Here is a 25,590-nt window from a genome sequence, read left to right on the forward strand (position 1 = left end):
TAGTGTCTGATCATGCTCCTCTTTCAGTCCAAATTCATTTTGACCTCCAGACACCTTCATACAATTGGAAATTCAATCCCTCCCTACATTCAGACAAAGCACTTCATGATTATTTTTATAAGATTTCAGATTTTCTGCTTACTAACGATAATGGGGCAGTCTCTGATTCAGTTTTATGGGAGTCGTTTAAGGTGGTACTGCGGGGTCACATCATCTCATATCAATCGTCCACTAAAAGGTCCAGGCTGAGGCTCTTGCAGTTATTGAGGCTGAGTTGGCGGCGTTGGAGGACACTTATCGCAATACAAACGATGAAGACACCCTCAGCGCCATCCTGAAGATAAAATACGAGTATAATCAGATGCTGGGAGAACAGGTTGGAAACTATATCCGTAAACTTAAGCAAAAACACTTCGAGCTAGGCGATAAGCCTGACAAATTACTTGGTAGACAGTTAAAAGGCGTACAGGCTGACAGGGCAATACATAAAATTTCTTCTCCCACTGGACAATTGATAACTGATCCTAAACTGATTAATGACAGATTTTTTGACTTTTTTAGTCAGTTGTATACCTCCAAATCTAAGCCCACTGACTCCGATCTCGATGATTTTCTCAATTCATTGAACATTCCAGCTCTCAGTGAAGCCGCTAAGCTAGAATTGGATTCTGATTTCACACAAGAGGAAATACAAACGGCCATTCGCTCCTTTCCCAACGGTAAAGCTTGTGGCCCTGATGGCTTTGAATTATAATAGAATTCTATAAAAAACATATAGATGTAATTGATGTGATCCTGACTTTGTCAGACATTAGGGTGTCTCTCAGTCCACTTTTAAGTCTTATAAAGAATTTTGGACAGCTCTCTGGTTTTACCATTAATTGGGAAAAAATTCTGTTTATGCCTCTGTCTGATGGGCTCGACTCTGCCTTCCTCAACAGTTTACCATTTAAAGTTTCCACCGAGTACTTTGTGTATCTTGGGATCAACATCACCAGGAATCCAAAGCTCCTTTTTAAGTTGAGACTACAGGGAAGAATAAACAAGAACCAACTGTACCCAAACAATAGCTGACACTGAAAAGTACAAATATCCACTTGTGTGAAGAATTCAACTGACTCTGTTAATCGAGACACAAAGGAGAATCAATTGGTCCATGATGGAGTTGCTAAACTGGTCACTGAATGCAATCGACAGACTGTTCTCAACAAGGCGTACTGGTACTGGTGAGCCTACATGCCCGGACGGGACCTTCATGGCCGGCTACACAATGGATGGATGGGGAAAATGGAGAGTCGTGTGCCTTGCCGCAATGGATATAGAGGACGTTGAGGACGTGTACATATTCACGTTCATGACAATCGGAATGCTCTCCCTGGGATATGGAATGTTCATGCAACTTCGGAAGCTGAGAAAGATCGCTGCCGAGCAGACCAGTGTGAGGGCTGACAACGCCAAAACTCGGAGTGCTGTGGTGGAGATGCGATCTGGCATCTCCACAATTTGCGAGTACATGGGAAAGATGCGAGCAGACGTGGCTTCTAATCGAGAGGTCTTGGTGAAGCTAAGCGCGGCGAAAGCTCCAGAAGAGATGGATGAATAAAGACGGCAATACGGGCTCTCACACCATCCCAGTTAACAACCAAATAACTGAAACTAACCTATATCGATTGGACCACCCTATGACCGTGTTACACTCCAGGCAACAAGTAGAGACTGTCGTTCACTCATGATGGACTAATATAGACACTGTGCAGACACAAACGTAGTCTGTTGACTGTCTAGAGCTGGACTGCAGCTCTGTTCACTGCATGCTGCTGTAACATGTATGTCAAAATACAAAAGAAATATAATTTGTGGAAATAATGTATTCTGTGGGTAACGGGGGCGGGACTAGATAAGCATCTGCTTCTCCCGCTTTCCCTTTCGGCCATGTGTACTACCTGATTTTAACTAAGATGATGTGTGATGATGACTGTCTAATAACATGCCGAAATAAATAAATAAATAAATAAATAAATAAAGATGGTAGTTCTTCCCAAATGTATGCATCTCTTTCAAAACATACCCATATATCTTACAGCCTCTTTCTTTAAGATGATAGATTCCATCATTATTCCCTTCATCTGGGCAGACAAACCTTCTCGTATCTCTAAGGCATCATTATTCCATCATCATCCACAGCTGAGGGAGGCCTCGGTCCTCCCTGTCCTCCGTCATTACTATTGGGCCTGTAATGCCAGAGCGTTGGTTTTTTGGAGTCACTCTGAAGCTGCGGCAGAGCAGATTGGCTCCCTCCATCCAAATATGCCTGTAATTGAGACTCATGTAGCTTCAGTGCGTGCAGGTGCCTCCTTAGCAGCCATTCTATTCTCCAAACTAAATCTGCCTTTTAGATGTTTTAAGGATGATTATGTTATGCGTAACACATTTAAGATTTTGAAACAGATTAAGGGTGTGCTGAATCTTCCCGGACTGTCTACCTACGCCCCTATTTGTCAGAATCCTTGTTTTAAACCAGGCACGATGGATGCTGCTTTTGTACAGTGGTCCGACAAAGGCTTGATCGCCATCATAGATCTTTACATTAACGACCACTTTGCGTCTTTCGCTCATCTGCAGGCAAAATTTGGTCTCCCTTCCAGCCACTTTTTTCGATGAAGTCAGAAATTTTGTTAGGCAGTCGATCCCTCATTTTGAACATTTGAACAACACATCTTTTATGAGCTTATGACCAAACCTCCCACCTCTAAACGCTTGATCTCTCAATTCGTTAATCTTTTTAGTTTGGCAGCCCCTTCTCTCCATATTAAAGAAGCCTGGGTATCAGACACCAGTGATAAGATTTCGGATGTGCTGTGGGCCCAGGGACTGAATAGGATCAAATCTTGCTCTATCAATGCTAGACTTCAACTTATTCAGTTTAAAGTCATCCACCGGCTACATTTTTCCAAGACCAGACTGAATAGGATCTTTCCCTCTGTTTCTGCTACCTGTGATGAATGCAAATCAGATGACGGGACTCTGGGTCACCTTTTCTGTTCCTGCCCTAAGCTAAGGATCTTTTGGGATGAAATGTTCTACTTGTACAGTGTTATATATAGTAAACAGTTGATCCCTGACAGTCTTCTGATAATATTGGGCTGTTCCAACTTTTCTCTCACTCTTCCCTCATCACTACAACAAGCCCTCATGCTTGGTATGGTCCTAGCTAAACGGGTTATCCTTAGAGATTGGAAATCAGTTTCCTCTCCTTGTTTTAAAAAATGGTTGAGTGATATGGTTTCCTGTATCTACCTGGAAGAAATTCGATATACTCTGTCAGACACTCACCACAAGTTCCTTGAAGTCTGGAGACCCTTTATTGCATACATTCGAAGTGATAAACTTCATCCCCTTGATTAGTTACACTGGACGATATTATTCTGTCTCATTTTGTTTTGTACTGTTTGCATTGTACTTTGTACAACCAAGCCTCTCCTTGACCTCTCTTGATCCCGGCTCTCTGGACTCTGTCTTGGACTTTAAAATCTACCTCTGTACTCTCGATTCAGTATGTGGACTGACATGTATAACTGTAATTTTCTCATGTTTATAGTACTGTGGGCTGGCAGTTTGTTTTGTATCGCTTTGTTTTGTCTCGTCTTGTTTTGTTCTGTTTATTTTGTTGTACATCGTTTGTCTGTTTTTTTTTGTGTGGTTTAAACTTAAAACTTTGTATTAAAAAAAAAAAAATCTATCAAATCGATGACTGTTCTGTAATGAGCTCTCTGATTTGCAGAATTTTTTTAATGTATCCTGTAACTAAAATGTTTCAGGCCAATCTAAATTCTGTTTTTTTATTAATTCATCACAAATCTTGATTGCAAGTATTCGCATCAAAGATAAGACAAGATGCAGAAATAATCCACAGTTTTCAGCCGGGGACTAAAACAGTAAAATGTGTGTAAAAGATGAAAATCTCAGATGTTGCAGCTTCCTGCAAGACATTTTGTATCTTTGACAAGTGTTAACATTTTTTTTTAAAATGACAGCTAATATGTCTGTCAGATTTTTGTAACTCAGTATCGGCCTCAAAAATCCAGCAACAGTGGAGCTGTTAGCCGATGTAATGCTAATATGAAGTGTACCTGTGTTACTGCATCGGTGGAGCCTCCAGCGACAGCCTCATATGGAGGTGGAGGGTCTAATGGACAGAAGACCTCCACCCCTTTGATCCGAGCCCCGTAGATATGAGGGAGAGGAATCACACTGTCCCCGAGCATCCTGAACACACAACACACTACTGAGTGAGTCATCATGGTCCACCACCAAGATAAAACACAATATGTGTGTGTGTGTGTGTTACCGGCGGGCCAGACGGGGTGTGTATGAGTAGAAAGTGGAGAAGTAGGAGGGGGGAGGGGCTGGAGCCACAAACTCATCTGGGTCTGGGACCTGAGCAGGCTCCTCCCTTTCTCCCATTGTGGCCCTGGCCTCGTCCTATCACAGAGCAGGGACACGTGACATCACACATCATGTTATTAAGTTATCATATCAGATGCACTTCTGTAGGCACACACAGGGTAACGTCTGGTTACATGGCAGGTGGACATGATGTACACATGGCGTCACTAATAACATCTGCATGCTCTCAAAAGCTGAGGGTCACAGTTTCTCTCAGGTTTTACACCAACAAACACAACTAGTGCTTAAAAAATAGAGATGTTACTGGAAAACTTGGCAACTCCTTCTACTGATGAAGACATGTGAAATGATGGGGACAGCTACAGCGCACAGTGTTTCTAGGGTCAAAAATCTATTCTAAATATTGATATAATGAAGCTGATGTGATCTGGTGAGGCTGCCTGGTGCATTATGGGTTATTAAAGGAACACTTCAACATCTTGGAAAATGTTTGTTTGTTTGTTTTTGGTTTTTTTTCCAGAGAGTGAAACGAGAAGATCAATACGACTGTAATGTCTCTATAATGTCTGTGGACTCAGAACTGCCTATAAATCAAACGACGCACGTCGACAAACAATACAACATGGTAATAAGTGAGAATGGGCCTCATTCAGACCAGATCAGGCGTGCGATGTTAAGCGCTGGGTTTTGAGGGGAGGACCATCATTTGGTCGGCCTCTGCCGTCTTAATGAACGGTTTCAGCTCCAGGGTTTACTTCAGCTGGCTCTTTGCCACATGGAGCTGTTCGGCAAGTGAATATATCAACAGCCACATTGTTGATGGGAAATATGTCAAATAAATAGTTATAGACAGGATATTAAAAACCTAATATTGTGTGACCTACATGATGTTGCCAAGACTGCTTAAATGTAAACTTATACAAGGATACAGCACTGTATTCAGAAGCTGTTTACTACAGCAACAGCACTGTAACAGTTTACCTCCCTCAGTCCTGAGAAGAGGAAGACGGACTGAGACGGCTTTTTATCACAGTGCATCTCTCGTCCACAAGAGGGCTCTCTCTCTCTCTCTCTCTCTCTGCGATAAAGTATGTTTAAACTTTTTTGTATTAATAATCTGCCACACAGTGACCAATCTCTAGCTGCCAGATCCACTTTTATTATGGTTGTATTGTACAAACTGCCTAAAAGGTTCACTGGACACAGCAGTAATAGTAGTTACCTCATGAATATGTCTGAACCTTCCGTCTGCTGCTGGGATCGAGTGGGACGCTTCAAAACATTCCTCTGAAACACTAGAGCCTAATAATGGACTGATACACATGACAATAAACAGATACTTTTCATTTGCTACTCTGTGTCTCAGTAAGAAAGTTTTAACACTATTTAAACACAGAACATTTTGTGCATATGCTCTGAATATTTTCAGTAGACAGCAGTTTTTTGTTCAGTATTTAGTGAGTCCATATTGAATACACATTTCACTGGAGGTAAAACTCTGGATATGAACACATCATGATCTCACATCCTAATTGTTATTCTGACATGTCTGAGCAGCAGTCTACGACACTGTCCCATTATAGGTGATGTCCTACAGCATTAGCCTTGCTGCAGTAGCCTGACCGGAATGTGATCATACCATGCAGGGTGTTCTTGCAGTGAAGATCTGCAGGTATCTGAGGGCAGCTGCCATGAGACACACAGCTGTGGTCAGAGCATTCAGAGCACACAGTGCAAACAGCACTTTCTGTGAGAGTCAGAAACACAATCAGATCATTTAAAAACAGAGCATGCACACAGCTACAGCCACAATCTGTTGTCAGTATTCAGAGCAGACCTCACAAGACTCTCATCTCATCTCATCTCATCTTTTTCTGGCTTCTTACAATATCATTATTATACAGTACAAAAGCTTCTGCAGTCACCTGAAGGCAGCACGACACGTTGATAAATGTGCAGCCTCTGATGTGTCAGAGCACAGTGAGATTACACGTGGCTGTCCACACTGTTCACCGGCCTGCTACCAGCACACACACCCCTACATACATCAGACTCGTCAGTTATACTGCAATATACTGCATTTTTACACGTGACTATCTAAACGTGTGCTCCTACCTACAGCTCAATGTATATACTCAGCAGTGTGTGTGTGTGTGTGTGTGGAGGAGCACCTTGAGCAGGATCCTCATGGTGCTGCAGGAGTGAGCAGGGTGGAGCTCCAGCATCTTCTCCTCAGGACACTGGGTGCTGGGGGAGAGAGAGCAGCAGTAACACACATCTCCAGCCTCACTCTGAGGCAACACACACACACACACACACACACACACACACACACACACACACACACACACACACACACACACACACACACCCACACACACACACACACACACACACACACACACACACACACACACACAAAGAGGGTTATTTCAATGTGATTTGAAACATTTCTTGATTCAAAATTCCCAGAAAGATGAGGATTAATCTTGCTGTGTATGTTGAACGTCCCCATCAGGTTGCATCTTATTCTAGTGACACCTTTGACCTTTAACCTGGCGGCAAAATCAAATATCACAATATTTTTACCAAATCCCTTCATATCCATACTGACACAATAATGTACAGATGACTATTGGTACTTTCACAAAATATCAACACAATGAGATTTGAGTTCAATAATGGTGGTTAAAAGTAGATAATAATTATAAAGAATTATAATACAATAACATTTCATAATTATATTATAAATATAATTAATAGTGGATATAATGACTAAGTGGGGAAAGGCAAGTATTAAAACTAGGGCTGTCAAAGAAAAGGGTCTTTTGAATGTGAAGTTCAGCTTCAAAGCTCTGCCAGATGGTTCTTTCCACAAGAAAAAAATGTATTAACATTTACTGTCGATGTGAACTCAGTTACCACCAGAGTACATTCAGTCTCAAATACCACCTGCTGGCCAAGCACACAGCTGATGCAGAGAGTCCTCCTCCTCTCAGACCACACTGATAGTTTGCAACAGCGATGCCTGAACAACCGTGATGGCTAAATGTGTGGCTGCAGCTTGCAGGTTGATTAACATTGTTCAGTGAACCTTTACAGTGTACAGTTGGACACTACATTGTGTTAGTATTACTGAGGAATGTTACATTCAGGTCAGTGTGTCCATCTGTTGCTGCTTGTTGGACTTGAGTTTGTCATGTTTTGCTTTCAGCATATTTTTGGAGCATGCAGCACCTTTGAGGTTATTCTTGAGAATATCCTGGACAGTATCTGTCAGTGTTTTGGATTGTTGCAATAATAATAAACATACATTTGCAGAATGCATATTTGTCCACCCCCATGTTGAAGAGTATTACAAACTTGAAAAATATCCCTTTAAGGTACATCTAGAACAGTTAAAAAATGTGCCATTAATTTGTGATTAAGCACGAGTTAACTATGGGCCATGATGCGATTAATCACGATTAAATATTTTAGTGGATTGATAGCCCCAATTAAGACAAGTAGAACAGTCTGGTAAGTTCAGGAAATTTCATCACTTTACTGTAATGCAGTTTTTAAAATCCAGGAAACATGATATAACTAAATCCAAAATCTATGATGATACATACACAGATTAAAACCACCAACTTTATATTGTGCAAAATGTTAAACGACCCATAACTACTTAACCATTATTTACAGTCACCAGATATGTAACAGCCAACCACTAGGACAACAGTAGTTTGATATAAGAAGAAACAAAATTATACTAAAATACTGTCTCAGTTGCACATTAGTGCTAGTAGCAGGTTCCTGTTCCTATTTGTTTCTATATAGTGGCTGAAAAAAGACTACCCTCTATGAAAACATATTCAAAACCACAAGATACAGATTTGTATCAGGATCCACATCACACAGTGCTCACTCACACTCGCACCTGATTTTTTACATTATGATCCATTCAATGTTGTAAAATGCCCTATAATGTTAAAGAAGGTGAGAAAAAACCTTTTATCCAGATCTGCACCAGAAGTTACTGGGGTCTGTTCTGGGCTGAGACCCATCCTCAATCCAAGTTCTGTAGAAATCCATGTAATCCTGCTGACAAACCAACCAACGGACAGACAGACAAATGGACACAGGAGAAAACCTCCTTGGTAGAGATGGTTATAATAATAATAATAATAAAACTATGCCCCTAACGTTATTTCTGTACAAGCATTGAGTCAGTGAAATTTTAATTGCTGAAGAAAATACTGTATCTATTTACGCCAGATGAGGAAGCTACTTTTGGAGAACTGCACTTGATCTGCACCAGAATAAAAATAGAGCCCAACACTCACACTGCCACCATTTATAGAGCACAGTGTAAACCACCGCACAACCCGACTACTCCTACAGTCAACCACCTCTACGGTACAAATGGACACAAGTACAGCTGAATAACTGAGCGAGAAGAAAGACACGCTGGAGAGGAAACCGGCTCAGAGAGGAAGGAAAGACAACACGACAGCCGGAGAGGTCAAAGGGTCACAGAGGAGCTCCGACCTGAACAACACTCATCACATGTCCTGCAACCAAGTCAGCTTCCTGTGGTTGATGCACAGACTGCAGTGCTGTGGAGCTGCACGATGACCCCAGTGACACACTGCACACATATTAATACACACAGCCAGTACAGTGTGTGATCAAAAGTTTAATACATATTAATAACAACTAGGTTTTCATACAGAGCAGGTCTTTATCATTATTATTATTACTATCATCATTATCATTATTACAGCAGCTCAGAGTGGAGCATGTGGAGGTGGAGAAAGTGTTGATACTGATGTTAATGCTGAGTTCATGTCTGCAGTGATTCTACAGTTCATCTGTGGTCCAGTTCAAATCCAAGCTGGATGAGCTCAAAGCAGAACACCATGTCGGAGATGTGATTGTGTTACATATCTAATATTAGTATTTTTGTTATTTAATGCTTGTTTCTTTTCATGTTGTAAATGCCATTGGTAATAATTGATAATGTTTATATCTGGTCTTCAGAGGCAAAGAACTTTCCCAGCTAAATTGCAAAACATTAGTGAATCCAGCAGAAAACATAATCATCCTCTGTTCACATGTCTCTTCTGATTGTTTTTCACTGAAGTGCATACACCACTGCTGAAGCCTTATTAAATGTGGCCACAGTTTTGATCTGTTAATCAACACAACAGGGTAGAGATTATTAGTGGATTATTTCACAATATATGAATTATCTCTCTAACACACACACACACGCACGCACGCTATGGCGGTAGAATCGTGTCATAATGCGTGCGCACCTATCAACTGAACGTGTCACACGCGCGTGCTTTGACGCCTGTGCAGCAAGCAGCGCCTGACGTGTAATGTAGTTTCCCCATTGACTTATAATGGTCCCCCGTTCACACGCACGTTCACGCGTATGACTGCTGCACGCCGGTAATCACACGACGCGCAGTGACTACGTGTAACATTCATGCGTTTTTATGCGAACGCACGCATTAACGCTCGCATGAAGATAATTGAAAATTTTTGTCACACGCTCACATGTAGGCGGAAATGACGTGCGCAAACTATGTCACGCGTAACTATGGCGGTAGAATCGTGTCATAATGCGTGCGCACCTATCAACTGAACGTGTCACACGCGCGTGCTTTGACGCCTGCGCAGCAAGCAGCGCCTGACGTGTAATGTAGTTTCCCCATTGACTTATAATGGTCCCCCGTTCACACGCACGTTCACGCGTATGACTGCTGCACGCCGGTAATCACACTACGCGTAGTGACTACGCGTAACATTCATGCGTTTTTATGCGAACGCACGCATTAACGCTCGCATGAAGATAATTGAACATTTTTGTCACACGCTCACATGTAGGCGGAAATGACGTGCGCAAACTATGTCACGCGTAACAAGATGCTGCGTGCGTATGAAGCAGCGTGCGCACGTCTGTCTGTCACTGTTTGACAAATGTTGTCACGCGTTCACACACGCGTGCGGTCGCAGTTTCTGATGTGCGACCGGAAGTTGATCTGCACCGTGCGCAACACACCGCGTACTTAGACGCCTCGCGTAGTTGGCCTTTTCATTTTATTGAAGTGTCGTCAACCAGGGGAGGCAGCAGTGAGCCAGACACTGCTGCCAGAATTATAAAAGAAGAATGAGAAGGAGGAGAAGTGTTTTTTTTGTTATTTATATATATATATATATATATATATATATATATATATGTATGTATAAAAAACGCTGCTGCTCGAGTCCTCGGTGGGACCAGGACGGTGGATCATTGATAAAAGTGCGTGCTTCCCCCGCCCCTCCCAACAAAAGTCCTGGGAGTGTGTTGCAGCTGTTCAGGTGCACAAACCTAACGCACCTCTCCAGCGGTCCCAGCAGTTCTCAATGAAGTGATTACCTGCAGGGGGCGTGGTTAACTTACAAATGTTTGTCACTGATTTTGTGTCTTATGTGAGAAACAAAGTAAAAGAAACAGCAACAGAACTCTTTCTCTGTCTTCATGGAACAAATGAATCATGTCATGTAAAAGCCTGTATGTCTGTATCTCGTATTGGATCGATGGCTTCATCTACTGGATGAACATGGAACACAGAACAACTACGCGAGGCGTTCACGTACGCGGTGTGTTGCGCACGGTGCAGATCAACTTCCGGTCGCACATCAGAAACTGCGACCGCACGCGTGTGTGAACGCGTGACAACATTTGTCAAACAGTGACAGACAGACGTGCGCACGCTGCTTCGTACGCATGCAGCTTCTTGTTACGCGTGAAATACAGTCTGCACGTAACAACGCACGCACGCACGCACGCACGCACGCACGCACGCACGCACGCACGCATAACAAAATTCTCATGCGTGCACACACCCGTTGCTGCGCATCTCTCTGGTTGTTTTGACATTGATATACCTTCATACGCACGCACGCGCGCGCACACACACACACACACACACACACACACACATAATTAAAAGCCACTGATACTCAATGCATTTTTCCATCCAATGTGACTATAAAGTGATGGAAAAATTAGATTCTTTGACAGCATGATGCTCAAGATGTCATTTCCAGCTGACTTCTCACAGAGGGAATAGAGGGAAGCCAGCAGGAGAATACAGAGGATCTACAGATGAGACCAAAACCAGACAGACACCAACAGGTAACAGCCTCACCAGTCGGCAGCTGGTCATACTGGAAACCAGCTGGGCTCCCTGGCAGCACAGGATGAATCCAGCGAGGTTAAGGAGCACACACACCACAGACAGCAGGACAAACACATTGACCTGAAGATGGAGGGATGGGGGGAGGGGGTGTGTGACAGAAGGAAGGGAAGATGGATTATTGGGTTTGAACAGTTGTGTCTCACCCTGTTGACATATACTGTAACAAATATTCATTCAGCATGATGAAATCAAACGGTGAGTGACAGTGACAAAACATTTACAGTAAGATGAAATGTGTCACAGAGATGAGATGACAGACATTAGATTAGAATAAAGACCATCTGAAATCACCAAAGTTTTTTTTTCTAATTTATTGTTAATATATTTTTAAATGTAAAGAGGAGCAGAATGTCTCAAAGCCCTGAGTATGTGGGCCGGTGTGTGTCTCTGACAAACAGCTGTGCCAACAGGAGCAGAACCACAGCTCACACTGGAGGACAGACCATAGTGGTGTTGAAGGAAAATGACCACACCTGGCAGCGACCAGCTAAAAATTCCAATGCTGACATTTTGCAGGTAAGCTGTTTAAAGCAACATTATGTAGAAATTGGGATTTTGTGTGATTTAGTGCCCACCACAGTTTCTGAGTGTAACATCAGTCATACATACAAATCCCAGGTCTGTAACAATTTATCAGTGATGAAGGTGCGCAGTTCAAACAATACTCATTACATAGTAACAATGTTATGTCTTGAAAACTTGTATCTTGAAGTGTTGGATAGAACTACAGTGTGTTCAAGTATAATCCTGAGTTACTGTTGTGTAGAATACAGGCAATGTCATCCACCGTTAGAATTGGCCCTCAGGGAGGGTGTTTAAGAAATAGGTGGAGACCCTTCAGCATAAAAGCAGGAGCGCAGAGAGAACTTGTTTAGTTTGCTTCCAGGTCTGAACTCACTCTTAATTAGTGTTGCTGTCTTGTAGAACCCAATAAACTCCTTTTGACCAGACGCTGCTCCTCTCCAGTGATCTTTGAGCTTATTTCTTGACTCCAGCCTACATTGTTGTCATTGTTGTCACTGTTATCATCCTCACAGCAGTGTACATTCCCCCCAGTGCCAACACCAGAGAAGCCCTGAATATTCTATACTGCTCCATCAGTGGACTGCAATCTACACACCCAGAGGGAGTTTTCATTGTGGCAGGGGACTTTAATCAGGCCAAGATGAAAACTGTGTTTGCTCACTTCCATCAGTATGTGGATTTTGCAACCAGGGGAGAGAGCATGCTGGACCTGGCCTACAGTAACATCAAAAAGACATTCAGGGCTGCACCCCACCCCCGCCTTGGCTCCTCAGACCATCTCTCTGTGATGCTAATTCCTGCATACAATCCTGGCTGACCAGAGAGGTACGTACAATGCTGAAAACACGGAATGTTGCTTTCATATCTGGTGACATAGTGGCACTTAGAACAGCTAGAGCCAACCTGAACCATGCCATAAGGGTTGCAAAGCATGCTCATGGTCAGAAAGTACAGGACTTTTTCCACGACCCCACGAACACCAGACGAATGTGGCAGGGTATTCAAGTCATCACAGACTACAAAGCTTCTCCTACCCCCTGCGACGACAACATCAACTTCCTAAACAAGGTTTGAGGAACTCAACACCACTACTGCGAGGAAATCTATTCCTCACCCAGATAAGCAGCCACTCAGCCTGGACACAGCTGATGTCCGTAGAACCCTGAGGAGAGTAAACACCCAGAAAGCAGCAGGCCCGGACGACATACCAGGACGGGTGCTCAAGGAATGTGCTGACCAGCTGGCAGGGGTTCTCACAGACATCTTTAACACCTTGCTGATCCAGGCTGTGGTACCAACATTTTTAAAGACTGCTACAATTATACCTGTGCCTCAAAAACCCACAATCTCCTCCCTCAATGATTACTGCCCCCTAGCACTCACTCCGATCATGATGAAGTGCTTCGAGAGGCTGGTAAAGGACCACATTGTCTCCAGACTCCCCGAAACATTAGAACCGTACCAGTTTGCTTACCGGCCTAAGCGCTCCACAGAGGACGCCATCTCCTCTGCACTCCACCCAAGCTTAGAACATCTGGAAGGGAAGAACACAAATGTACGAATGTTGTTTCTGGACTTCAGCTCAGCATTAAATACCATCATCCCGCAGCAGCTGGTGAGCAAACTGGCCAGTGTCATCTACCTGAGCACCGGCTCCCCTCAAGGCTGCGTCCTCAGCCCGCTGCTGTTCACCCTGATGACCCACGACTGTTGTGCCAGGTCCACTACTAACCACATCGTGAAGTTTGCGGATGACACAACAGTAGTGGGCCTTATCAGTGATAACAACGACACGGCCTACAGAGAGGAGGTGAAACACCTTGTGGACTGGTGAAAAATCAACAACCTCATCAACGACACAGCAGTAGAGCGAGTCAGCAGCACCAAGTTCCTGGGGGTGCAGATAACAGACACTCTGACCTGGTCCCACCACACTGGAGCTCTTGTAAAGAGAGCTCAGCAGCGCATGCACTTTCTGCACCGGATGAAGAGAGCACATCTCCTCCCTCCAATTCTGACCACCTTCTACAGAGGCACTATAGAGAGCATACTGACCAGCTGCATCCCTGTCTGGTCAGGAGCCTGCAATGCCTCTGACTGGAAGTCCCTGCAGAGGGTGGTGAGGACAGCGGAGAAAATCATCGGGACTTCTCTTCCTCCCATCCAAGTCATTGCAAAGAAACGCTGCCTGACCAGGGCTTATAACATCACCTCCCACCCCCACCATGGTCTGTTCTTGCTGCTAGACTCTGGAAAGAGCAGCCTTCGAAGCCGAACAGCCCGGTTCCATAACAGCTTCTTCCCACAAGCCATAAGACTGCTGAACACAAAATAAAATCCCCCCCATCCTCCCTCACACACCCACTCAGGACTGCTTCACTTTGACTGTGCGATATAATAATACACATTGTGCAATATATATTTTTATATTTTATATAGTATTTATGTGTACAGTTTTTATTTTATTTATTTATTGTAAATACTTGCTGCTGTCAATATCATGTGCTATACTGAGCCAAATGCAACAAAATGTTGTTCTGATCTGCACTGTGAGGTGTACTTTTGAATGACAATAAAGAAAAGTCTAAGTCTAAGTCTAAGTCATTGAAGACTACGATTTGGTATCGTGTCGGACCAAGTACCAGGACCCAACTGGCCCATTTCCTGGTCCGTTGGGACTCAACAGAAGTAAACATGTATGTAACGCTGTGATCCTACTGTTGTTTTAAGGTAAAAAAGGTTACATGATGTTGCTTTAAGAGGTTTAATGTGCTACAGCTGATGAATCAATTAGCTTTCTGCCTGCCAACTGGTTGTTTGAGAGATTTTTGAGTAAGTCTACATGAAGCCAGTTACATTTGTAACGGCATCTCCTTTCTGTGATCACACATTTTAAACATTTGTCAAAGGTGATCATACAGCACAGCTGTTGTCATTAATCTATATTTATAATGATTTTGTCACTCTGCCTAGCAACCATGGAGATGATTTTATCAGTTGGCTGTCTACCTCACTCTTAACAGATGTTGGCTGTGCTGCACAATTCTGGTGTTTGCTAACTGAAAAGAGGGCAAAGAAGATGATGTTTAGAAGCTTTTATGTTGTTAAGTGTTTCACTGTCATGGAGGTCTCTACTAAAGCCACCTAGAAACACTTTTATTTGTGGATGCAAGTTATCCTCACACAAAAATAACATTTTCAAATGTAGATGAAGTAGTGTCGACCTGTATCTTTGTTTTATAGATAAAGAGACGTTAGCTAGAATGCTCATGTGGGTTGCTGTTTTATAGTCTGCAACTCTTGTGTTGTTTGATGTCTGGCTCTGTCTCAGTAGGTCTCAATACAGAGAACACCAAGTTTGAATTTGAGAGTTCATGTGTTGACGAGTAGATGTAACTTTTAGTTAACACTTCTGATGTGCTTGGATTCTTGTGAAGCACAGTGCTACACTAAGCTTTACACCTTCTTATTAGCAGAAGTCGTATTCCTGGTATGTCAGCCTGTTTATTTTGTGCTACTGATTTTTCATCCAAATCACTAATTAAATCCATACTTGTGTTACAAAAGCTCATGATTGCAACAGTGATTACTTTAGGACTCATTGTCAAGACATTTTTTCAAAGAATCTGCAGATAAACGTTCCTCTGACCCACTGAGCACTACAGACCATGATGAATAAGCTGACAAATCTTTCCTCTTTACTAAGGAAGTTTATTCAAGACAGATAATGGATCCAAGAAGAAAAACTTCCATTACAACACCCCTTGGCAATGCTGGGAGAGTGTGGGACTCCACGTAATCAATAACCTAATCAATCTCTCACATATCCAGCTTTGACTTTGGCATGATACACAATCACAGGCCAGCAAGCACTGTCTGGTAGCAGTGGACTCTCTCTGTGTTCTACATCTTTTATTACATCTTTTCTTAAATGCCAGAGGATCCACGAAGCTCAGTCCAAATTAAATTTCATCACTGTCCACAAACTGAACTCAGTCTTCCTCGACTTTTACTCAAAGAACTGTCTGCTTGACAGAATCATTTCCAAAAAGCTAATTTCACAAAATACTGAGCTACTTTCAAGTCACTCAGTCTGTCAGTATGCTTCAGTAGAGGAGCTTGTCAGATGGCACCCACACCTTTCTGTCGTTTGAATTGGGGGACTGTCTGTGATTTCTGAAACTGGCAATCAGACCATCATACCCACTTCATGGTGGGATTGGCTAGATGTGTTGAGACAAGAAAATACATGGTGAGTAAGCTTCATTTGTACAGCTGAGCGCAAACACTGTGAATGCCTTTGAGGAAAGACTGTCTGAAAGTGTGCTGTTTTCCCAATCTGTATGATTATCACATCTAGATCCTCCCCATGTCAACAGGTCCCAACACATTCAAACTGGCTGTCTGGCAGTTTTGTCTTCAGGTGTTGTCTGATGACAAGTTATAAGGCTTTCATTAAGTCTAACTCTGATTTACTATTTATGATTGACATTTGCCACAGCAATAGCCATTCGATGAATTTATATTTGGTAATTATCTCCTCATAAATTTGTGTTTTTCTATTATAAATGCCAAGAGAGTCCAAAGATTCCACTCTTACCACACTGGATTTGAATTATCTTCACATATACAAGGTACTGACAGGAAACAATGCAGAGTGTAAGCCAGTGTTTCTGCTTGTCATTTGATCTGGTTGATCTCAGTGTCACTGTTTACTGTTCACTCTCCTACAGCCATGTCAGGGCTGGATTTAGTTACTGCTAATGCTACAATGTATTTGCTACTAAGGACAGTGGTGACCGCAGAAATCTGCAAAAATGTATCAAAAAAAAGCAAAACAAGTCATTTTTCTGTATTGGTCTGACAGCAGGTACATTTCAGATACAGATACACTGACTGCTCTAATGTTGGATTTGTGACAGTAGCTGCTCAAGGAGTGTTTGCTGTAGTATCAATCTGTACTTGCGGTGCAGATGGGTTTTTGCGAAATTGACTACAACGATTTTAACAGAACAGTAGTTCAACATGAATCCACGCATTCATGTTGCATTGTTTTCTGAAAAGATTGCAGCTTTTCGTTATGGTGACATACATATTGTTAAATGTCCATGGTTCGAACATCTTTTTCTACGTCTTCAACCAGAGGAGAGTTTTCTTTGACCAATCATGTGACACAAAGAGCAGATTTTCATTGCAACTGAGGTACAAAAGGGACCTCAATAGGTGATTGTACTGGTGACTTCTTCCCTTGTAACTGAAGTAGTGCTGATCAGAGGATGGAGTCCTGGTAGCCTCCACACTGTTGGGCCCTCCATGGAACATGGTTGACACCAATAATTAGGTGATAGTTGAATCCAACTGTTCCTTTTACTATTGGATTTCAACAGCAACACAACAAAACACAATGTAATCACTTCTTTGTAGAAGGAACCAAAGCCAAGTTCCTTACCAGTAGCAGCATTGGCCTTCTCCACGTTGTGAGGCCTACGATGCCTGACAGAATAACCTAAAAACACATAGAGAGAAAAAATGTTTATGTGTTGCAACATTGTACAGGTGAAACTCGAAAAATTTGAATATAGTGCAAAAGTTAATTTATTTCAGTAATTCAATTTAAAAGGTGAAACTAATATATTATACAGACTCATTACATGCAAAGTGAGATATTTCAAGCTTTTATTTGTTATATTTTTTATGATTATGGTTTACAGCTTATGAAAACCCCAAATTCAAAATCTCAGAAAATTAGAATATTGTGAAAAGGTTCAATATTGTAGGCTCAAAGTGTCACACTCTAATCAGCTAGTTAATCCAAAACACCTGCAAAGGGTTCCTGAGCCTTTAAATGGTCTCTCAGTCTGGTTTTAGTAGAATTCACAATCATGGGGAAGACTGCTGACCTGATAGTTGTGCAGAAAACCATCATTGACACCCTCAACAAGGAGGGAAAGCCTCAAAAGGTCATTGCAAAAGAAGTTGGATGTTCTCAAAGTGTTGTATCAAAGCACAACACAAGTTAAGTGGAAGGGAAAAGTGTGGAAGAAAAAGGCACACAAGCAGCAGGGATGACCGCAGCCTGGAGAGGATTGTCAGGAAAAGGCTATTCAAAAGTGTGGGGGAGCTTCACAAGGAGTGGACTGAGGCTGGAGTTACTGCATCAAGAGCCACCACACACTGACGGATCCTGGACATGGGCTTCAAATGTCGTATTCCTCTTGTCAAGCCGCTCCTGAACAACAAACAACGTCAGAAGCGTCTTACCTGGGCTAAAGAAAAAAAGAACTGGTCCTCTTTTCTGACGAGAGCAAATGTTGCATCTCATTTGGAAACCAAGGTTCCAGAGTCTGGAGGAAGAATGGAGAGGCACACAATCCAAGTTGCTTGAAGTCCAGTGTGAAGTTTCCACAGTCTGGTGTTGATTTGGGGAGCCATGTCATCTTCTGGTGTTGGTCCACTGTGCTTTATTAAGTCCAGAGTCAACGCAGCCATCTACCAGGACATTTTAGAGCACTTCATGCCTCCTTCAGCAGACAAGCTTAATGGAGATGATGACTTCATTTTCCAGCAGGACTTGGCACCTGCCCACACTGCCAAAAGTACCAAAACCTGGTTCAATGACCATGGGATTACTGTGCTTGATTGGCCAGCAAACTCGCCTGACCTGAACCCCATAGAGAATCTATGGGGCATTGCCAAGAGAAAGATGAGAGACATGAGACCAAACAATGCAGTAGAGCTGAAGGCCGCTATTGAAGCATCCTGGTCTTCCATAACACCTCAGCAGTGCCACAGGCTGATAGCATCCATGCCACGCCATATTGATGTATTTAAAATCCTTGTTTTATTGATTTCATGTAATATTCTAATTTTCTGAGATTTTGAATTGGGGTTTTCATAAGCTGTAAGCCATAATCATCAAAAATATAACAAATAAAGGCTTGAAATATCTCACTTTGCACGTAATGAGTCTATATAATATATTAGTTTCACCTTTTAAGTTGAATTACTGAAATAAATGAACTTTTGCACGATATTCAAATTTTTCGAGTTTCACCTGTATGTAAATAATTCAAAACAGTACTATACAAAATTATGCATATATGCATATCTAACTAAATGTAGCTTATTGCAGTACTTAAGATAAAAATCTAGCATTATTAAAATAGCATTTAACTACTTTTTGTTACTTTGAAGGCGTCAAACTCACATTTAAAAGATAATGTGTTTTCTCCCTCTTAACTTATATGAAGTAATGAGACTGTTCTGTAGTTTTTTGAACCGTGTTTGAATTGTAACAGCACTGTCCACAGGTAGTTATTGTGTGTAAATGTAGGTTATTAGGGCCCGAGCAGGAAACCTGCGAGGTCCCTATTGTTTTTCGAATGATTAGGGCCTGAGCAGGAAACCTGCAAGATCCCTATTGTTTTTGTAATGATTATTTTTCTTCTGCCCAAATGATCGCATTTTTCACTGCCTGAACATGGATGAAAACGCAATTTTATTTGGCAAACACATTTGGCTTGGCGAAAAATGTTATAATCTATGGTCGTCGTGAACGTCCACCACTAGGTGGTGCTATAATCAAGGAAAGTGCGTTTTGTCTTATAACTCCCATATACTTTGTCGCACATTCAAAAACCTCAGTTTTTTTCTGCAAAATGTTGCAAACCTACTTTTTCGAACTCCTCCAAGGCAATTTCACCGATTTGCACCAAACTTTGCACACAGCATCTGGGGATAGTCCTGACAAGCAGTTATAAAAAGAATTTTGATATTCCAAAGAATACTCAAGTTATTAAATAACAACTTCCTGTAGATTTGGGTCAAAACAGGAAGTGTTGCATATCTCCACATTGGTGTGTCCAAATGACATGAAACTCAGGTAACTACTTCCCCATGAGACCCTATGGCTCTGTTCAAAATTTTGACAGATAACCACTAGGTGGCGCCCTTTAAATTGAAGTAATTTATATCTTGACATCGGTTGGTCGGATTAACGCAAAACTTGGTACACTCATTGCCAATGCCCTCCTGAGGATAGCTGATGAAGGTGTTACCAATCCGACACTAGGTGGCGCCCTGGTGGCAGTCTAATTTTATATTTGGCACAGTGCCCACACCATAATAATTATGTCAACAAAATTCATAGGGGTGGTATAGACTGGCCCCTGTAATTCACACACCAAAAATGACCAGCAGGTGGCTTTATTTTTAAGACAAAAACGTTTTTGCCCAATAACTCCCACATAATATTTTGCACAGTCTTAAACCTTATATCTACGTGCTCCCTGAATTCAGCTGAATTGTGTGATGTAGGCCACGCTTAATTTCCATTGCAAAATCGCCAAAAATGAAAAACATACTTTTCCGAACTCCTCCTAGGCTATTTCAACGATTTGCACCAAACTTTGCATGTGGCATCTGTGGACACGCCTGACAAAAAGTTATTAAAACATTTTTGATAGTCCCAAAAAAGCCCAAAATATAAAACTACAATTTCCTGCACATTGTGGTCAAACAGACAGTCTTGCATATCTTCACCAAATACACTCCCATTACCACAAAACTTTTGCTAATTGTGTTCCATGGCCCCATGACGGTTTGTGCAAAATTTGGTGCACATTGGCCAATAGGTGGCGCGTTTATTGCTAAATGACGAAACAACAGCTTGACTGCCTTCACTTTTGATTCCTCAACGGAAGTTGTTACATGAACATGCCCCTAAACACGTGGACTGCGAGGGCCCGTTCATCACTGCTTGCAGTTTTAATTATGTCATTGTAACTGTAAGTATCGGATGTGTTTTGTCCTCAATGTCAGCTTTTTTCTAAGATTCCCATACAGAAGCACACCTGTTAGAAGAGGAAAGTCACTCAAACAGGGTGTTGTTGTTGAGGATGAGTTTAGGAGTCTCACAGCCTGGGGAATGAAGCTGCTCTGTAGTCTGATGGCAGCAGGGTGAACAGACTGTTGCTGGGTGGGTGTTATCTTTCAGTGTCCTTAGGTGCAGTGAAATGTCTGCACAGAGCCCATAGTCACTGTTGCTCTGTAGTTGGTACCAATGATGTTCTGGGTAGTTTTAATCACCGGCTGCACAGCCTTCCTGTCCTGGTTGTCCTTAATGTTTCTAGTCAGGATACTTTCTTTCTTCAGAATTTTGGAATTTAGTTTCCATAGGAATAACAGACTTTTCTGTGCGTTTTTTTTTACCAGGGTGGTGATGTGTGATGACCAAGATAGGTTTTCAGTGATGGTAATTCCAAGGAACCTAGAACTGTTCAACTGCTCCACCTCAGTTCCAGTGATGTAGACAGGGTTGTGTCTGTGTCTACTCCTTTCTAAAATCAGCTCCTTGGTTTCACTGATGTTGAGCAGTAGCTTATTCTCTGTGCACCACTATGCAAGATTGTTGATTTCCTCCCGATATTAACTCTCATCGTTGTTTATAATATGGCCGATGATGGTGGTGTTGTCCGCAAACTTCACAACAGAGTTGTCTTTATGTCTGGGAATGCAGTCATGGATGTAGAGTGTGAACAGGAGGGGGCTGAGCACACCACAGCTCTGGGGGCTTTGGTGTTGAGCACTAGGGTAGAGGAGGTGTGACTTTCAATCAGAACTCTCTGTGGTCTGCTTGTGAGGAAGTCCAATATCCAATATTTATTTATTTATTTATTTAATGTTTACTTAACAGGGATGATACATACAACATTGCCACAGAAAATGTGAAAATGTGATGCATATAAGACGTCTAGCTTCAGCTAATTTGCAGTCTTTGTCCCTGGTCAGGCTTTAGAATAGAATAAAATATACTGAATACAGTAAATGCAATGATACAAATACAGTGGATAATACAGTGAGTAGGTACCATGAATAAATAAACACAGCTGCAGTTATAAATTTCAGATTAAAACAAAAAAGTTAAATTTAGCATTAAACATTAGTAAAGTGCTGTATTGACAATGACTTGAGAGAAGTTAATGTTCACATTTATGCTGCTGCTTAAGCCAATGTTTAACTTTCACACTAAACCTCTTTAGTTCTGTTTGGGATTTAATTTCTGATGGTAAAGAGTTCCATAGGTGTGTACCTTGCACTGAGAGAGATGATTGGCCAAATGTTGTCATGCATCTTTGAATTTTACAGTTTTGGTTGGTTATGCTCCTTGTCATTGTCTTACAGTTGTCTGTCTTTTTAAAGATCTGAGACATCGCTCAATATGCTAGTGTTGTACCCGAGCGCTTAGTCTTCCTATAAGCTTCATGGGTGAGATTGTGTTGAATGCTGAGCTGAACAAACAGCATTCAGATATAGCTGTTCTTATGCTGCATTTCAGATGCATGGGACACCACCCGCCTGAGTTGTAAAGTGGGAAATCTCCCAGCTGTCTCGCGACATTTCACCGGGCGGGTGGTGTCCCATGCATCTGGAATGCAGCATTATTCTCCAGGTGTGTGAAGACTGAGTGAAGGGCAGTAGATAAGGCATCCTCTGTGGATCTGTTGGTTCTGAAAGCATACTGGTGAGGGTCCAGGCTGGCATGGATGTTGTCTTTGATGTGCTGGAGAATGAGATTCTCAAAGCAGTTCATCAGGATGGGGGTGAGAGCCACAGAGCGATAGTCACTAAGATTAGACACGGCAGACTTTTTAGGTAAAGGAATGATGATGGTTGTTTTGAGGACTGAGGAACAGTTACTCCTGTCAGTAAGATGTTAAAAATGTCAGTGATAACATCAGCTAGCTGATCATCACGTTTTTTGTACACGGCCACGCATATTATCTGGACCAGCAGCCTCATTTATATTCACTCTCAGCAGGACTAACTGACAGTGGCAGGTCTTCTGGAGGCAGAGTAGACTTCATAGCTTAGTCTTTGTTGAGTGTATTGTTTTTGAACAAATAATTAAAAGCATGTTCAGTGCTACAGAACATGTGCTTAGAGATTTTTTTAAGGAAACATCTGCAAACAAGGTTTGTTGAGAGGTAGTCTGAAAGGTTGGTTTCAGCCTACTGCAGAAGATGGGCAGTAGAGGTGAAACGATTACTCGAGTAACTCGAATAATTCGATTACAAAAAATGGTCGAAGCAAATTCTCTGCCTCGAGGCTTCGTTTAATTCCTATCACCCGCGTTATGTGGCCTGCTTAGCTCAGGGATAATTTTTCCACACGGACTGTTATTGCGGACACACACCACTACGTTCAGAATTGAGTGGGCGCGATGGCGGAGAGCCAAGAAACTGTCCGTAAAAGACAGAGAAGGTCCAAAGTTTGGGATCATTTCACACTTAAAAAAGAAGATAACAAAGTGCAATGTGTCTACTGCAATGCAGAACTGGCGTACCACAACAGCACGTCAACAGTGATTCAAAATCTGAACCGAAAGCATCCTGTTGTTAACACCAGCTCACCAAGCATCACCGACACAAGCTAACGTAAACATTGATGTTAGCTAATTCAACGTAGCCTACCATTGCTAGTTAGAGCGTATGGTATATGTAGAGGCTGTAGCCTGATGTCGCTATGACTAGATATCATGTTACGATGTGGAAACTTATTCGTGTTGAATTGCAAGAGAGTAATAGCTTACACCAAATAACTCCTTTCCACACACACACACACACACACACACACACTCGGCTCGTCTCTCTCACTCTCCCTCACGCACAAGCAAACACACACCCTTACTCCTGGTGTTGGGAATAGTTGGAATAAATACCTGTATGTTTTTTCAGGAATAAAAGCCCATTGCTTGGTCTATTTAACAGGCCTGTCATTTTCGTTATGCATTATTTGGTATTGTTGTTTAATAATGCAAAATTATTTTTTATTAGATTACTCGATTAATCCATGGGATAATCGGTAGAATACTCGATTATAAAAATATTGGATAGCTGCAGCCCTAATGGACAGTAACCCTACAATCCTGACTAGGGATAGATAGCCACTGTGGAGAAGAGTCTGACCAAGATGAGCAACCACAGGGTCCTCTGAGTGATGAAAGGGCTAAACGACCCCAGACAAGTGGGTTTGACCATGGGTTAGAGGTAGGACGGAGCAGTTCCTTCCACTGCCCTGTAGGCTGGCACCAGAGTTTTGAACTGGATGCAAGCAGCAGGGGCTCTAGCAAGGAGGGAGTTGGCGTAGTTCAGGCAGAAAATGACAAACTCCTAGTGAGGGAGGGGCGAATCCATCTGGTGTTGTAAAGGAGGAATCAAGAGCATCAGCCAGGCAAACAGCAACATGTGACTACACCTGAGTATTGGGTTGGGTGAATGACAAGAATAGCTGGGTGTTGCTGGCAGTGGTAGATGAAGCCACTAGAGTGTGTAACAGCAAAAATCATCCTTGTGTAGAAGGAGTAAAGGAAAGGGATACAGGGTTTCCCCCAGAAAACTTGTTAAGCCCGGTGGTAGGGTGGCCCACCAGCGGCCCCACAGTGCCCAAGCGTGTTTTTTTGTGTCAGGGGCCTGACCCTGACCATTGACTGATGTAGGGCCCTATAGGTAACAGATTCATTAATGGAGTAGTAGAATTTAGAAGGAGTGATTCCATAAGGCTTTAAGATCAATGTTAAAAGTTGACTGGAAATATGAAAATATTATCATTATCATGTGTTATTATAAGACATTTATGTAACACCAGGTCTTACAGGTTGCACTCTTGAAATGTTGTTCAACCAACCACAACAATAAATAAATAATAAAAATACTATTTAGATAAATAATATCAACTGTCTGCACTAAAAACTAAAAAACAACTGCCTGTTGTCTCCAGAGATTTTTATTTTTTTCCTCAGAGATTTTTACAATCTGGAGTCACGTAGACCACGCGTCTGCTTCCGGTCAGTCGTCATGGAAACGTGACAATCACGGATCTACCAAAGATACTCTGTAATCTACTGTTTGGACCAGAGAAAACAAACGTGTGTAAACGCGAACCGTACGAGCTGAAAAATGAAACGCTGGGTCATTTTCACATCTGGTGAAAGCAGCTCGGCTCACAAAAGTCCGGAGCTCTGGCGCTGCAGGGGACAACATGCTAACAGCTAACGGCGGCTCACGTTAACGACTACGAGGTCTACGTCGACTTGGTGCGTTCCTCTCGGTCAGCTGGTGAAGCAGCGGTCTGATGAGCATGATGTCCGTGACATGTCCCGTTATGCACGACGAAGTTGTGACATTGTCAGGTGATGAAAAAGACACCTGATCACGTGTTGATGGAGCACAAGACTGATTTAAAAAAAATAAATAAACGATGCTTAGCCTGGCGGGGGGGGCAAGTAAGACCTGGCGGCCCGCCAGGCTTATAATACACTGGGGGAAACCCTGGGGATAGGAGCCCAGTGGGATTCATGTTGTTAAGATGCACGGTTCAGACACAATCTTTTCCATGTAACCAGGCAGAAGGAAACTCA

The 25,590-nt window shown here is 42.4% G+C and overlaps 1 protein-coding gene across 3 annotated transcripts in view; it reads right to left on the minus strand.

Annotated features, from left to right (window-relative positions):
• fam189a2 (family with sequence similarity 189 member A2) overlaps window positions 1–25,590 on the minus strand; it is a 63,018-nt gene that overhangs the window by 29,952 nt on the left and 7,476 nt on the right. The window contains exons 2-7 of one of the 3 annotated variants that reach the window (XM_084360504.1): window positions 17,623–17,679; window positions 11,598–11,708; window positions 6,579–6,698; window positions 6,047–6,154; window positions 4,349–4,482; window positions 4,131–4,266 (exon numbers count right to left, since the gene is read on the minus strand). In XM_084360504.1, the coding sequence (XP_084216630.1) occupies window positions 4,131–4,266; window positions 4,349–4,482; window positions 6,047–6,154; window positions 6,579–6,698; window positions 11,598–11,708; window positions 17,623–17,679 (666 nt within the window). The remainder of the gene's footprint in view (window positions 1–4,130; window positions 4,267–4,348; window positions 4,483–6,046; window positions 6,155–6,578; window positions 6,699–11,597; window positions 11,709–17,622; window positions 17,680–25,590) is intronic. The other 2 variants (XM_084360505.1, XM_084360506.1) reach the window with 2 other exon arrangements.

The sequence above is a fragment of the Pagrus pagrus genome (assembly GCF_965226575.1).
Source record: "Pagrus pagrus genome assembly, chromosome: 8".
In the NCBI taxonomy this organism is placed as follows: domain Eukaryota; kingdom Metazoa; phylum Chordata; class Actinopteri; order Spariformes; family Sparidae; genus Pagrus; species Pagrus pagrus.